Genomic DNA, 12,742 nt, shown 5'->3' with positions numbered 1-12,742 from the left:
AAGAGAGGCCTACACTAAATCTGAAGTGTTCCAACTTACAAATAGATCACTTTTTGCATGAACAAGATAACTAACCCTTGAGCATTATTTGCATTACTGCTATAGCTGGACAGAAGGACAGAAGGACAAACATTGAGTTTTATATATATATAGATTTGCGATTACAGCACTAGTGACAGTTCTTCATACAATGCAAAAACCAGAGTTAAATCTAATGAACTTTTTTATTTCTAAAAATCAAATTACCTGTTTTTGAAGAAAGTACAACGCAGAAGGCATTGGAACATAGTTTGCGGTTGCAAGTGGCAAAATATTAAAATTAATTCTCATTTTAGACAAAACTAATTTATTACCTTTATTATTAATCCTTATTTTATACTTTATATATTACATATTTTCTTCTTGAAATAGATCTATGATTCCATCTTGGCGTGTACTTACTACAGCTAAGAGATCAGTGACATGCTTATGCGTGTTAATAAAGCTTGTAGTCTCAATATTGTAAACGGTATAACACAGGATAAAATTATGACCATTGACAAATGTATGTTTACGATAGCCTGTTGGAAATATCAAATTAGACAGTGCTCATTACAAACATAATATATAAAGATTTTTTGTGTGTCTTTAGTTCAAGATGATTTTATGTAAATTTATCAGTACTGTTGATGAAATGCAAATGAAAAGCAAGGATAACCAGCTGTGGCCTGTATATCTACACAAATTAGTAACGCATCGAAATAGATTTAGTAACAGCTGTGAGTATTAATCTATTGAGAGAATTAATATTATGGATATTAGGCTATTGGTCTAAAATCTAATTAATAACTCACACTTTGTCATTGTGTCTGTTAGTGTGCTCAAACACCTTGCGTTTTCACATTTTTGGCTGACTTCATTCAAATTTCACATGCATATGCTCTGTGCCTTCTCCCTGGTTTCAAGAAAACTGTTTGGTTTCAGAATTCTGGCAAGGTCCTGAGAACCAGCCACCTAAACATTCATTTGATTAGAAACTCAATAATGTGCCTTCATATGCTCTCAATAAACGTGTTCAAAAGTTGTTGTTGTGAAAGCAGTTTAGCATTTGGTGTTGAAAATTTACACGCATGCTATTCGAATGAAATTGAAAAATATTTTGCAATGCTCGTCTTAATACGAATCATTATATTAAACATTCTTCACTCTCTTTTGCCATCAGTATTAATATACCGCATGTTAAATTTATAATTTTTTTGCGTAGCTCATAATGAGCACTTGCCAGACTTACATAATCAGAAGTAACCTTGACCTCTCCAGTTTTTAATTTATCCCTTCAAATAAGCTATGTGTATGTGTAGATAAGCGGGAACTTTTAAACAAGGTATCGCTGTGTATTGAATACTGGAAACCTTTCAATACAGCGCACTGCTTTGCTTTCCAACTGGAGCTTCAGCATCCTTTAAATTTAGTACATCATATTTAAAGCATTTTATAGATTTAAAGCATATTAATTCAAGAGTTGACAGTTATAAACTTTTAAAATATTTTTCTTGTTATTGACAAATAGAACAAGTTACTTCTGTAAAATAAATCTGCAACATAAAGAATGTTTTCACATTACTAAAACCTAATTATAAATCTGATAAAATGTGTTTCGGTACTTTTTACTAGGAACAAACTTAAAACTGGTCATATATGGATACAGCGTCACACAAAACTCTAAAAAGCTAACTATAGCCCCAGCTGCCAACTGTTTTGATACCAAGGGAGTTGTCTACTGCGCCCAACAGGGAAAGATAATTCTACTTTCTTAATGAGCATACTCTCTCCAATACCGTTGTTGAGCTTATAAAAGGCTTGCTCAGTAATTCACCTCCTTTATACTTCTTTTAACCACAGAGCTGACCAACTAGAGTGTTCAAGACAGCATGGACTGTGGTACACTGACAATAAACAAGGCACAGCGCACACCCGTGCTGCTTCTCCGCGCTGGCTCTAAAATTCTGATGAGAGGCAATAACTCCAACTAAGCTGGCTATGCAAAAACTGTTAGCAAGAATAATTGAGAAGGGAGCTTGTTTCTGCTCCGATTACACCACCAGCAGCACTCATATCAGATGCATTGGATCAGAATTGAAGAATATACTATTTGGCCCACTGTTACATGTACAATAAAGTAGCCAGTGGACTATATTAACTTCTGCATTAACAATCAGGGAGTTCCTAATACAACAACTAAACACAGTAATTCTAAATTCCTAAAGAACAGTGATCTTCAAATAGTGGATCGTTGTCCCTCCCCTCCATAGAAACACAAAGCTTCGTCAAGGACAGCCCGCTTGACGTCGGAGAACATACATTTTTACTTATGATCGTTTAGTCCGAGAATATAGTGAAATTGCACTTCCCCTACAATAGAGGACAGTGACACTCTCATTGCCAAAATGTGTGCAGGGAACATTCACTCTGTGGTGTAGGGGTTTTGTTTGCACTGAGCATGCTCGCCGCACACAGAGAAGGAATATAAAGTGTTAAATCATATTTGTTACAGCTAATAAAGTTGTCATTTGTTATAATTTGATCCATATTTCCTTCTTCTCTTTTATGTTAATAAGAAATGTTGCAATATCAGTGTTATTGCAAAAATATAGGCAAGCAATACTATTTGTGGTCGTGACATCTGGGTAGGGGAGGAAGGGCTGTGAGATGTTTTCTTGCTCTTAAAAAGGAGGAGGCATGGCAGAGAATAATCGAAAAGCACTGTCACAGGGTGATCTCAAGGAAAGTCAACAGCAGCTCTTCAGCCTCCCTATAGGCAGGTATAACGCTCTGTCATTATCTTCAAGTACAATGAAAGATGAACGACTTCGGTAAGGCCACAGTATGAGTGTTTCAAAGAACGTCTGCGTGGTGGGCATCTATAAACTAGCTACGCTACTTCGAAGCTAGCTAGATTATTGTTATCTAGATAGATAGCTAGCTAGATTATAGTTAAACCTGACTTCCTTCATATTCACTCTAGTTAATGGCTTATTATGTTATGCAAATGTTTGCATTAGCAAAGTAGTTAAGGAGAACAAACTGAATAAGAAAGAGCCCATGACACTAGGCTCAAGGAAGTCATCTTATTAAGGTCACAAATTCCCCGAGCAGGAAAAAACCGACCCGTAATTTTCTGGTACCAATTAGGTAGCTTTCTAAATGCTGCTAGTATTCAGTAAAATGTTACAACTTCCTTAATGATTTCATATACAACTCTGCATATTTCTTGTGAATTCTGTACTTAAGTTGTCTTCTTTTAAGTTTTTAAAAATCTTTTTAAATATATTATAATCGAATATTAGTTGTAATCTAACAATGTTTGTAATTATTGCAAAAATCATAAGTAATAGTACCTGGCATTCTGCTATTAAAAATGGAACAAAGTTTAGTTAGTTTCATATAGCTTCTCATATTCTACTAAATATTGTAATTGAAGAGGGGTCAAGATGGCTGGGACATGAGCACAGGGTAGGTCATGAGTGATTGCCATGACAACTATCATATTCACAATTTTATGGAGGAAAGATGAATCAGGACAGACCCAGCCTGAGATGCAAAGATGTAGCTCAGCCTAAAGTAAAGTTGAAGGAACTAGACACAAACAGATCACAAGAGAAGGGGCGAGAAAACAGAGCTGTATGAAGTCAGTAAACTGTTCACTAAACTGTAAAGCATTCGTTGTCGAAATGGCCGACTGCAATAGAGACTCTTATATAACATACATCTGTAACTTGAAAACTAAAGTCGTTGACGTTTTACAATTTGACGTTGTCCAGCATAGTTCAGTTTAATGGGAATAGCAGTTCTAATGCTGAAGCTGTAATAGTCGGAAAATTCAAACTTAACTTCCTGATAAATCAATTATTCAGAATAACTGACTTTAAAAAACATTAACCAAGTTTTTTTGACAAAGAATGACAGCTACTCTTTTGTTTGATGACCTTTGTAAAAATTCAATCTAGTAACTGTACAGAAAAATGTGACTTAATCAGTATAATTTGGTCTATTTAATAGATTAATTTTCCCTAAATCCGACAACTTCCTCAGTGAGCAGTATAAAAAGCTTTGAGAAGTGTTTCAACCAGAAATAGTTGCAATTCATCGATAATGTTCAGTTTTGTGGAACATATTCGCAATAAAACAAATACGAATCCTCTTTGAAAGCGGTGCACAAAACGACTCAGTTTAAACTATTTGCACATGTGATACAATAGAACAACTTTCTCTTCTTTATAGATGCCTGATCACCAAACCGAACAACATAATCGGTGCATAAGCCCAGCCCGCTTTAGCTACATGAGATGACGCATATTAGGCAATAATTTAAACAAGTTAGTTTTGCTCTCACAACTGTGATGGTAGGAGTGCCAGCTATAGGAAAAGCCTTGATACAGTATCCGCATCTAGAGTAGCCAGGTTGTCAACCCATGACACTGAGCTTGAATAATGACAAAAGATTAGTGACTATGCATTTATGCAAGACTTTCTGTGCTACTAACTATTCCCAGGTCTACTCCAATTTCAATAGCTATTGCATGCATTTTATGTCCTGAAAAAATTCAATGAATACCCCAATAGGAGCCTACACCATCACACAGGGTTCAGCCACAAATCACATAACAAGATCTATAAAGAAACATTTATTGACAGTGAATACTTTTTACATAAAATAAACTCAAATGATACACAACACATCTTGCTGCATCGATACAGCGATTCGAAAGAAACGAAATAATGATCAATCAGATCTTTAAGAGAGCTGTCTGGGATGCCTTTTTTGAGAAAAATAAGCAAGACAAAAGAAGCTACATTTTAAAAAGTGTTAATAAAATCCAAATCGGAAAAATTGTGATAAAATAGACTATATTAGACTAAGTAAGTTCGTTTAAACGAGAGGGTAGCTTGCGGAGGAGGCAATTCCACACTGGTTATCTCTATTTCGCGACATCTTGATGTAACCCTGAAGTCCCCAGCTCTCGCCCCAGCTGAAAAACAACAATCCAAAGCTGAAAAATTAGCCCACTAAAACAGCTCCATTATAGAGAACCACATTCATTTTTTCACACAAACACACATTTTGGTTACCAGAGCTTATAATATTCGTAGAAAACTCCCACTGGAAAAACAACCTCATTTATCAAGTTGAATCTCAATTCTTGGAGTTGAACTTTAAAAGAGAATGCACTTACATAACAGGAGAAGTTGGCCACCCAATGCAGTCAGTAAAAGCATTCATAGTTCATTAAGCAAAACATTGAAAATCACAAATGTTCTCATGCTCTGTTTCAAACATAGAAAACAGCAGGTCACACATCATTGAATGTTCACCAATAACACAATCAATCCGCCGGCAAAAGCAGCCAGTCTACTGAAACAAAAGCAATGTTTAGTGAAGATGCTACCAACCTGTTCTTGACCAGCCAATAGTCCTGCCCATCCTCTGTACCGTACCCAACTACAAGCACTCCATGGTCCAACTGCTCAGTGCTGCACTCTCTCTCATCATAGACACCTGTCAAATGATGTCAGATGTGTACAACTAAAGTTCTTCACATATGCCTACATCTCACACTCAATCAGAAAAAACATAATGGCACAGCAGAGTCCCCAGCATCACTAAACCGAGCAAGTACTAGTGACAGGTTGTCATCATGTTATCCACGGACAATCTGATCTGTTTGTCAGGCAGTGAACTGATCTTGGTGCGTTTTAGATATCAGGGTATGGAGACATGAACTGTCGATCAAGTATTAGTGGTTCACATTATTAATGGATAATACAACCACCACAAGATGGCAGCCAACTACAGCTAGAACACAACCTGAAAGGGATTACCCTCACTACCCTGTGCTATGAAGCATTCTCATAAGCCCTCTGTTATGGGTTATAGATGAACTTCCACAAAATGTTAGTAGATTATATCAAAAATTATCAGTATTTTTTATCACTTGCGATCGTTTTTGATGTTTGAGGTGATTTGACTGCCATGATGTTTTAAGAATAAATCGGCAAAGTTTGATCGTGGTTAAACGCTCGGAAGAAAGATACATGCCAAATGTGTTATGCATCTCTCCTTTGAACATCTTAGTCACGATCAAGTTTTGTTGATGTTAACCTTAAATCATTCTGGCAGTCAGATCACCACAAACATAGAAAACAATCGTAAATGATAAACTAATACAGTGCACCCTCGAGATACGATTACCCTGATATACGATTTTTTCACCTTACAAAGTCAAACATTGCGATATCTTCACCTCGCTATACGAACTTTATTTCACCATACGAATTTGAAAAAAGTTTCGCCCGAGTTAAAATTTGGCCGTCGGTGTGCTCATAACACACGTCGAAATAAAAAAGACACCGAAATATAGTTTGCCGAAAACATTCTTAGAACGTTTAGAAGAGACACGATGATCGACTTCTCTCATGTCCGCGTGGAAAATTTCGTGTAAAATACACAAGCGAGAGCAAATATTCATTCGTAGCGTTATTATAGCTTTTACTATAAACTTTTAAGTCAGCATACGTATATAACTACAACTATCTACATTTAATTCGTTATCTATGGAATCTGAGACCGATACAAACGTTACAAAATGAAGGAAAAATGATTTCTATGTCAACAAAGATGGATGTCGTAAGTAAGAAGAAGGGACCCGTATTATTAACATTGTCAAGGAATACGATTGCAACCAATCAGCATTTGCAATTATTATTAAAACAAGAACTCCATTAAAGCAAGCACAAGAAAGATATTCTGACTGAAGATTTGAATGAGCTAGGTTATGCACGCGATCAGCATTAAAAAGGAGCAACCATTTAGTAAAGGCGAGGATGTAGAAGATACTAAAAATCCCACATTCGCAGAAATATTTCAAGTGTTTAATTTACAAATGTGGACTGGTACATTAAAACAATGCATGTATAATATATATTATTTATCTCTTGTGTGGCATGTTTTTCCTATTTTATTCATTTTATTTGTTTCCTTTTGATTTTGTTATATTTTCTTGTTTAACCATGTCTTTGCATATGGGCTTGTTATCTTCTACGTGAATACAATTCATCGTATGTATGTATGCAACTCACATAACTAGCTACTCAAGCTAGTTGACAAATCCACATTACTTTCTGAAACTTGCTAAAGCCCTGTCACCCCCCCATAGGGTATAAATACGTACAAACTTTGTATGTATGGTTACATCGATTCTTGTGCACATTTCATACAAGACAAACTACTGTACCACATTCTCTGGATCCTTTTACAAGTGCTAGCTAGCAATTTTCTGCATTGCACCATCAATGTTTTCGTAGAAAAAGTAGAAAAATTGGACAGGAATGGACAACTTCTTTTAGCCTGCTAAAAAATTCCAATTCATTATGTTTTAAATTTATTTTCAAGTGTACAGCACCATAATTAGCATGATACGTTTTTGCCTCCTCTCTGCTTTACCCGCTACATGTACCAGCTAAAGCCACGTTACTCCAAAGGCATGTACGTCCAGTATAGAAAATATAATTTTATTTTTCTTTTCGGTAGCCATTAAATGGTCAAGTGTGCGAGAGGCTGCTTTCTATAACTGCATCGCTCGGCCTTATTGATTTAGGTTGAAAAAGGTTTCAACCAGATAGGCTAAAATTTATAGTGAAAGTGAAGATAGGAACTGCTGAAGGATAAAATTTCGTGATAAAAAGTCAAAATTCAGTAAAATAGTTCAAAATACATACTAAAACTTAGTTTTAAGTGTAGGCTTAGCAAGCTAAACTTACTTGAAGTGAAGTCAAAGTTTATGTAATGCGTACTTTTTGAAGGCAAGAACTCCTTACCGTACTACATTTGGTACACACATTATAATTTTGCGTTTTATTGCAGATCATAACCATTAAAATACACTAAATATAATACTGTTACTGTAGGTAACTATAATTACTAAGGTTTACATACTATTTTGTTGCTAATTGCCAATATGTACACATTTTTATAAAAAAAATTGACGATTTTGACCAGGTGGTGTTTGGATTGTATAATTACAATGGTCTCTATACCCCGATATACGATTTTTTCACCATACGATGCCAACCCTGGAACGAATTAACATCGTATCTCGAGGGTGCACTGTATATTAAAATACTTCTGATAAAAGCTACTAAAATATGTTGATAGATCATCTTAAATGGCCTGATGACCGTATTGCATCATCCCAATCAGAAAAGTCTATAGTCACAACTTCAACTCATGCGCAGTACAATAACAACAATAACAAAGTTATTGAAACCACATGTGTAGAAATTCACACCCTCTCAAGTTCCTCCATGAATCATTGTAAAATTGACTAATTAAAACCAAACAGGCCGCTGGACATAAACTGTTGTTTGTTTGTGGTTGAGAACAAGAGTTGATCACGCGTGATTAGATACAAACACAGCTGCTACTCATAACGGAGCAAACAGGATCTCTGCGTGTGGACAGAGGAAGAAGGATATAGTGATAACTCAGAGCCAAGCCAAATGTGGTTACAACTACACTAAGTCTTCGACTCACGACCTTTGCTACATACGTCCACTCGACTTAACGACGGACGGATTTTTTCTGCCACACGATAACAATAATATCTCTCAAAATTAAAACTTGGCAATTTGCGTACTGACTATATATGTTCTTAAGAGATATATGTTGCTCACCATGGTGAGTTCAGCGTTATCCCTCATGGTAAAAACGGATTCGCAAACAGATAAATCATAAAATCTTAGTTTAAAGTTTACCGAAATGCATACTAAAACTTCCTTCAAGTATGTGTTTAGTAAGCTAAATTTATTCAAGTTAGATCAGAATCAACAATAAACAGAATTCGTCCTATGACCGACTGGCCGGCAACAAATGCGGTCGTAAGTCGATGACTTCCTCTAATATATCTTGCTAGATGAAATGAACACCTACCAGAGCTGTAAAGCTGAAATGACTCGTGGCTGGCATCAATGGCAACACTGACAGGGCCAACATTGGCAACAGCCTTCTTCAGGGCCTCTTCATCTCCTTCAGGAATGTCCACAAAGCCTGTGTCCTCTGCACCGACACCTGACTTGACAAACTCGCACGTGCCATCCTCAGCTGTGTATGGGTAGATCTGCTCAGTGTCAATGCCTACAACAGCGTATTCCCATGTATACTGACTACATGAGGAAACTAACTGCAGAGAAACAAATGTATTCCTAACAACACCATCGCCTCACTTCTCTCAAACCAAACATCCGATGGTACACCAAGACTAATGAATACATGCCGCCGTATGACAGAAGAGAGTTAGTAAATAATCTACATGACAACCCAATATTCAATAAGGAAGTAGATGGACATAGAGCACACTGCTATCAGTATAGTGAGTCAATTCAAATACCTAGCACTGCTTAGCTAAGATATCTCTGATAGCCTAGTTGAGCTGACAAACAAAGCCTTTGTGATCACAGTCACCAAGGCTTGAAAGGCCTTTACAACCTGAGCTGGTATTACTAAGTGGATTATGAGGAGTACTATAAATTGCCTAACATCAATTCAAAACAATGAATTAGCATAATTTCAATGCTGGTAAGTGAACAAACACCTACCCTTGTTGTCCTTGATATATTGGAAGGCCTGGTCCATGAGTCCACCATTGCAGCCGTCATTGCCATAGCTTATCGAGCAGTCAACCAAATTCTGCTCGCTGAGGGAAGTTAGAGATCCAGACTGCCTGAAGTGTTGTCCCTCGAGAGAGCCAGTCTAGGAACATAAATTCTGTGTATAACCTTGCGCAACATAAAATACTTTTTGCGCACATAACTGCTACCAAAAGCTATACAAACAACAGAAGGCATTTTTACAAATGCTTGCAAAGAATATTGCAATTGAAACAAAAGGTTAGTAAAACTGACAAGAGCTAGTTTTTATTTACCTACAGCGAGCATGCCTCGGAAAACGCATGAAATAAATTTTATGCACATTTAAAGGACTAATCAGCCTCATTCTATGCCATCTACATTAAACAAAACATGAACCTGGGTCAGCACTGACCCCAAAAATACATATCTTCATGCATTAACATCAGCTACTTCAAGGAGGTAAACTAAAGGAATTCTGCTTCTCAAGCACTTTTGGATCTATTACCTAGGTTACTCTAGTATCTCTGGCTTTCAGAGCCGTATCTCTATGCTACACTTGTCAGCAAAGAGTCAAACTGCATGTATAGTACATGATATAGGTGTCTATCGAACATCCTATAGGCCAGAGGCAGCCATCATTCGCATTAAAAGCTTCCAAATGAATGCATTGTGCACAACTGTCTTGCAAGGCTTAATTAAATAGCCATTCTTCAAACTAATGAGAAACTCCTTGAGTTTCACTGCCTTATTTTCATCCACTAACGATGCCCAAGCGGTCACAAGATGAGTGTATGATCAGCTGAGTGGGCCAGAGGTCAACAAACTATCATATGATCTGTTACTCAACCAAGCGTGTGATGAATAAGTCTCAGCTAGCATGTGATGAATGACTCACAGCTTGCCCTTGGAGATTACTAAACCATATAACCCTTTGTCCGTAGTAGGGTACAATAAACAACATGCCACATTTTAACTTATCTATTCATCGCAGAGGTATTTACAGATTAGACCCCAATACACTTATTCACTGACATCTTCCCAACAAAACCAAAGCCATCTGTTATGATACTTACACTCACCACTACAAATTATTAATGGCTGCCAATTAACAATACAAAGCAGGGTTTAAGATTGACACAAGCTAATAAACAAGGCCATGAACTTACTGTACTAAAAGCCCAGCAGGAACCACACTGTCCTTGGTCCTTCACAGGTGTGACGTACCCTTCGCTTCGCCAGTCAACGGCATCTGGAAGAGAGGTGACAGCTGCTGGGGGCAGATAAGTAGAGCCAGATCTCTTGTAGTTTTCAGGTTTTTTATAGCCATTCATTTTCGTGCGCACTTCAAAGTTATCCTGCAAAACAAATCAAGTCAATTTTATAACATGTTATGCATTTGAGTGAATAGCAAACAGCCAACATCCTTATCAATTTGAAACCAAAATAAATGCAAGGATTTGAAAGAAGCCACATATAACTCTGGAAGGTTCACAGCTGTTAACATAGTTAAATGTTAACTAGCATTATCATAGTTAATGCCAGTTTAACTGTGTTTAAACAGGCATTAACATGCTTTTTAACTATGCTTGCCTGTTGACTGTTTATGGGTTACGCCTGTTAACACAGTTAACAGACATTACCCATAAAATAAACAAATGAAAGGTTGTTTCAACTAAACAAGTTCTAAGCTTACGAGATCAGAATATTTGTTTAGACCAAGAGAGTAAGAATGGAGGCCCATCACTTGTTCAGAGTTGTGCTGCATAACGGTAGCAAAGTTTTTCACAAACTTTTGATACCTAGACTTCTCTTCACTCTCACTGTATGATTTGGCTACAAAAAATATTGGCATTGACTGAAAGAAAATTACCCGAGTCATACCAAGGTTGCAACAGATTGTTGTTCAGTATAAAGTAATGCTGTAAAATCACAAACAGCGATCTTAAAATTAAGCTTAAATTTTATGAACAATTCATAATTATAATAAGAAAATTTCTCTCTTGCAATAATGAGGGAAAGAGTGAAGACAATAATTTTTCAACAAACAAAAAATACAGTTACATCAAATTACAACCAAATAGAAGTTAGTTAAACATAGAATCCTACAAAAAGCAATACCATTTGTATCCTTCCAGTTAAAACAACCTCTCACTTTAAAGATATAGTTATAACGTATCATTAAATAGTTACTTATGCTAGTTTTATTTCTAATTTTAATAAACATGTAAGTACAACTAGCATAAGTGACAATATAATTAAAACGATGGGTATATAAAGTACTCCTAGTTGCAGATCACACAAGAAAAATCTGTAGCAGTGTTGACTAATGGGTTCCACAACAAAATCTTTATTACAGAGCCGAACACGTGAATGCACCAAACAAAAGACTACTAAAGTCTTCCACTTACAATGCTGCTTCTTGAATGTTTCCCAATGTGTTTGCAGATGATCTGCTGATAATCTTGCATCCTTGCTGGCGTCCAAAGCGGGTTGAACTTCAAACCATTTCATAGCTGGACCAGCATTCACAGCCAACACGACCACAGCTAATATTACCAACGACTTCATGGTTTCTCGTAAGAGCAATGTAGTTACTGAAGTATATAAATTTCCTAAAAAATAAAATGAATCCACTTATCTTAACGATGCAATAGCCTCACACAATTGTATAACAGTTGAACAAACCCTATAATAACATCATTGCTTCAAAATCACATACAAAGACACACTATATCCCAGCTTTAAAATCTACATTAAATAAGATATCAAAACTAAATAACGCACTGACGTACACAGACTGTAATTTAAAAAGCATCCTTACCTAACCAACACTAAAACTGAAATGATCCTACAATTTCATACGGTCTCTATGCTTACATAAATGAGAAGTTTCGCTCAAAGCGGGGAACTGTTATTAGAATTATTTGTTTTTAGCCTAGGTTTACTGAATAATTGCGAATGGGCCTATCAAAACCCGCAGTTCGTACTATTAATGAATACGGGATTTATGTCACATGATTGGCTAGTTTCAAAATGAAACTTTTATAATAAAAACTGATGATGAGAATTTAATAAACAT

The 12,742-nt window shown here is 36.3% G+C and overlaps 1 protein-coding gene across 1 annotated transcript; it reads right to left on the bottom strand.

Moving 5' to 3' along the window:
- Positions 1 to 4,649: 4,649 nt before the first annotated feature.
- On the bottom strand, positions 4,650 to 12,297 carry LOC137408399 (procathepsin L-like). Its single transcript, XM_068094914.1, has 7 exons — positions 12,072 to 12,297; positions 11,357 to 11,496; positions 10,830 to 11,018; positions 9,631 to 9,784; positions 8,966 to 9,169; positions 5,431 to 5,536; positions 4,650 to 5,009 (listed from the first exon to the last, which is right to left on the bottom strand). The coding sequence occupies exons 1-7, from the start codon at positions 12,229 to 12,231 to the stop codon at positions 4,910 to 4,912; spliced, it is 1,053 nt and encodes a 350-aa protein (XP_067951015.1). The 5' UTR covers positions 12,232 to 12,297; the 3' UTR covers positions 4,650 to 4,909.
- Between the last annotated feature and the right edge of the window lie 445 nt (positions 12,298 to 12,742).

This window comes from Watersipora subatra, chromosome 11 (genome assembly GCF_963576615.1).
Source record: "Watersipora subatra chromosome 11, tzWatSuba1.1, whole genome shotgun sequence".
Classification (NCBI taxonomy): Eukaryota; Metazoa; Bryozoa; class Gymnolaemata; order Cheilostomatida; family Watersiporidae; genus Watersipora; species Watersipora subatra.
Note: the sequence above shows the minus strand (reverse complement) of the source record. Positions and strands in the feature narration are given on the sequence as shown.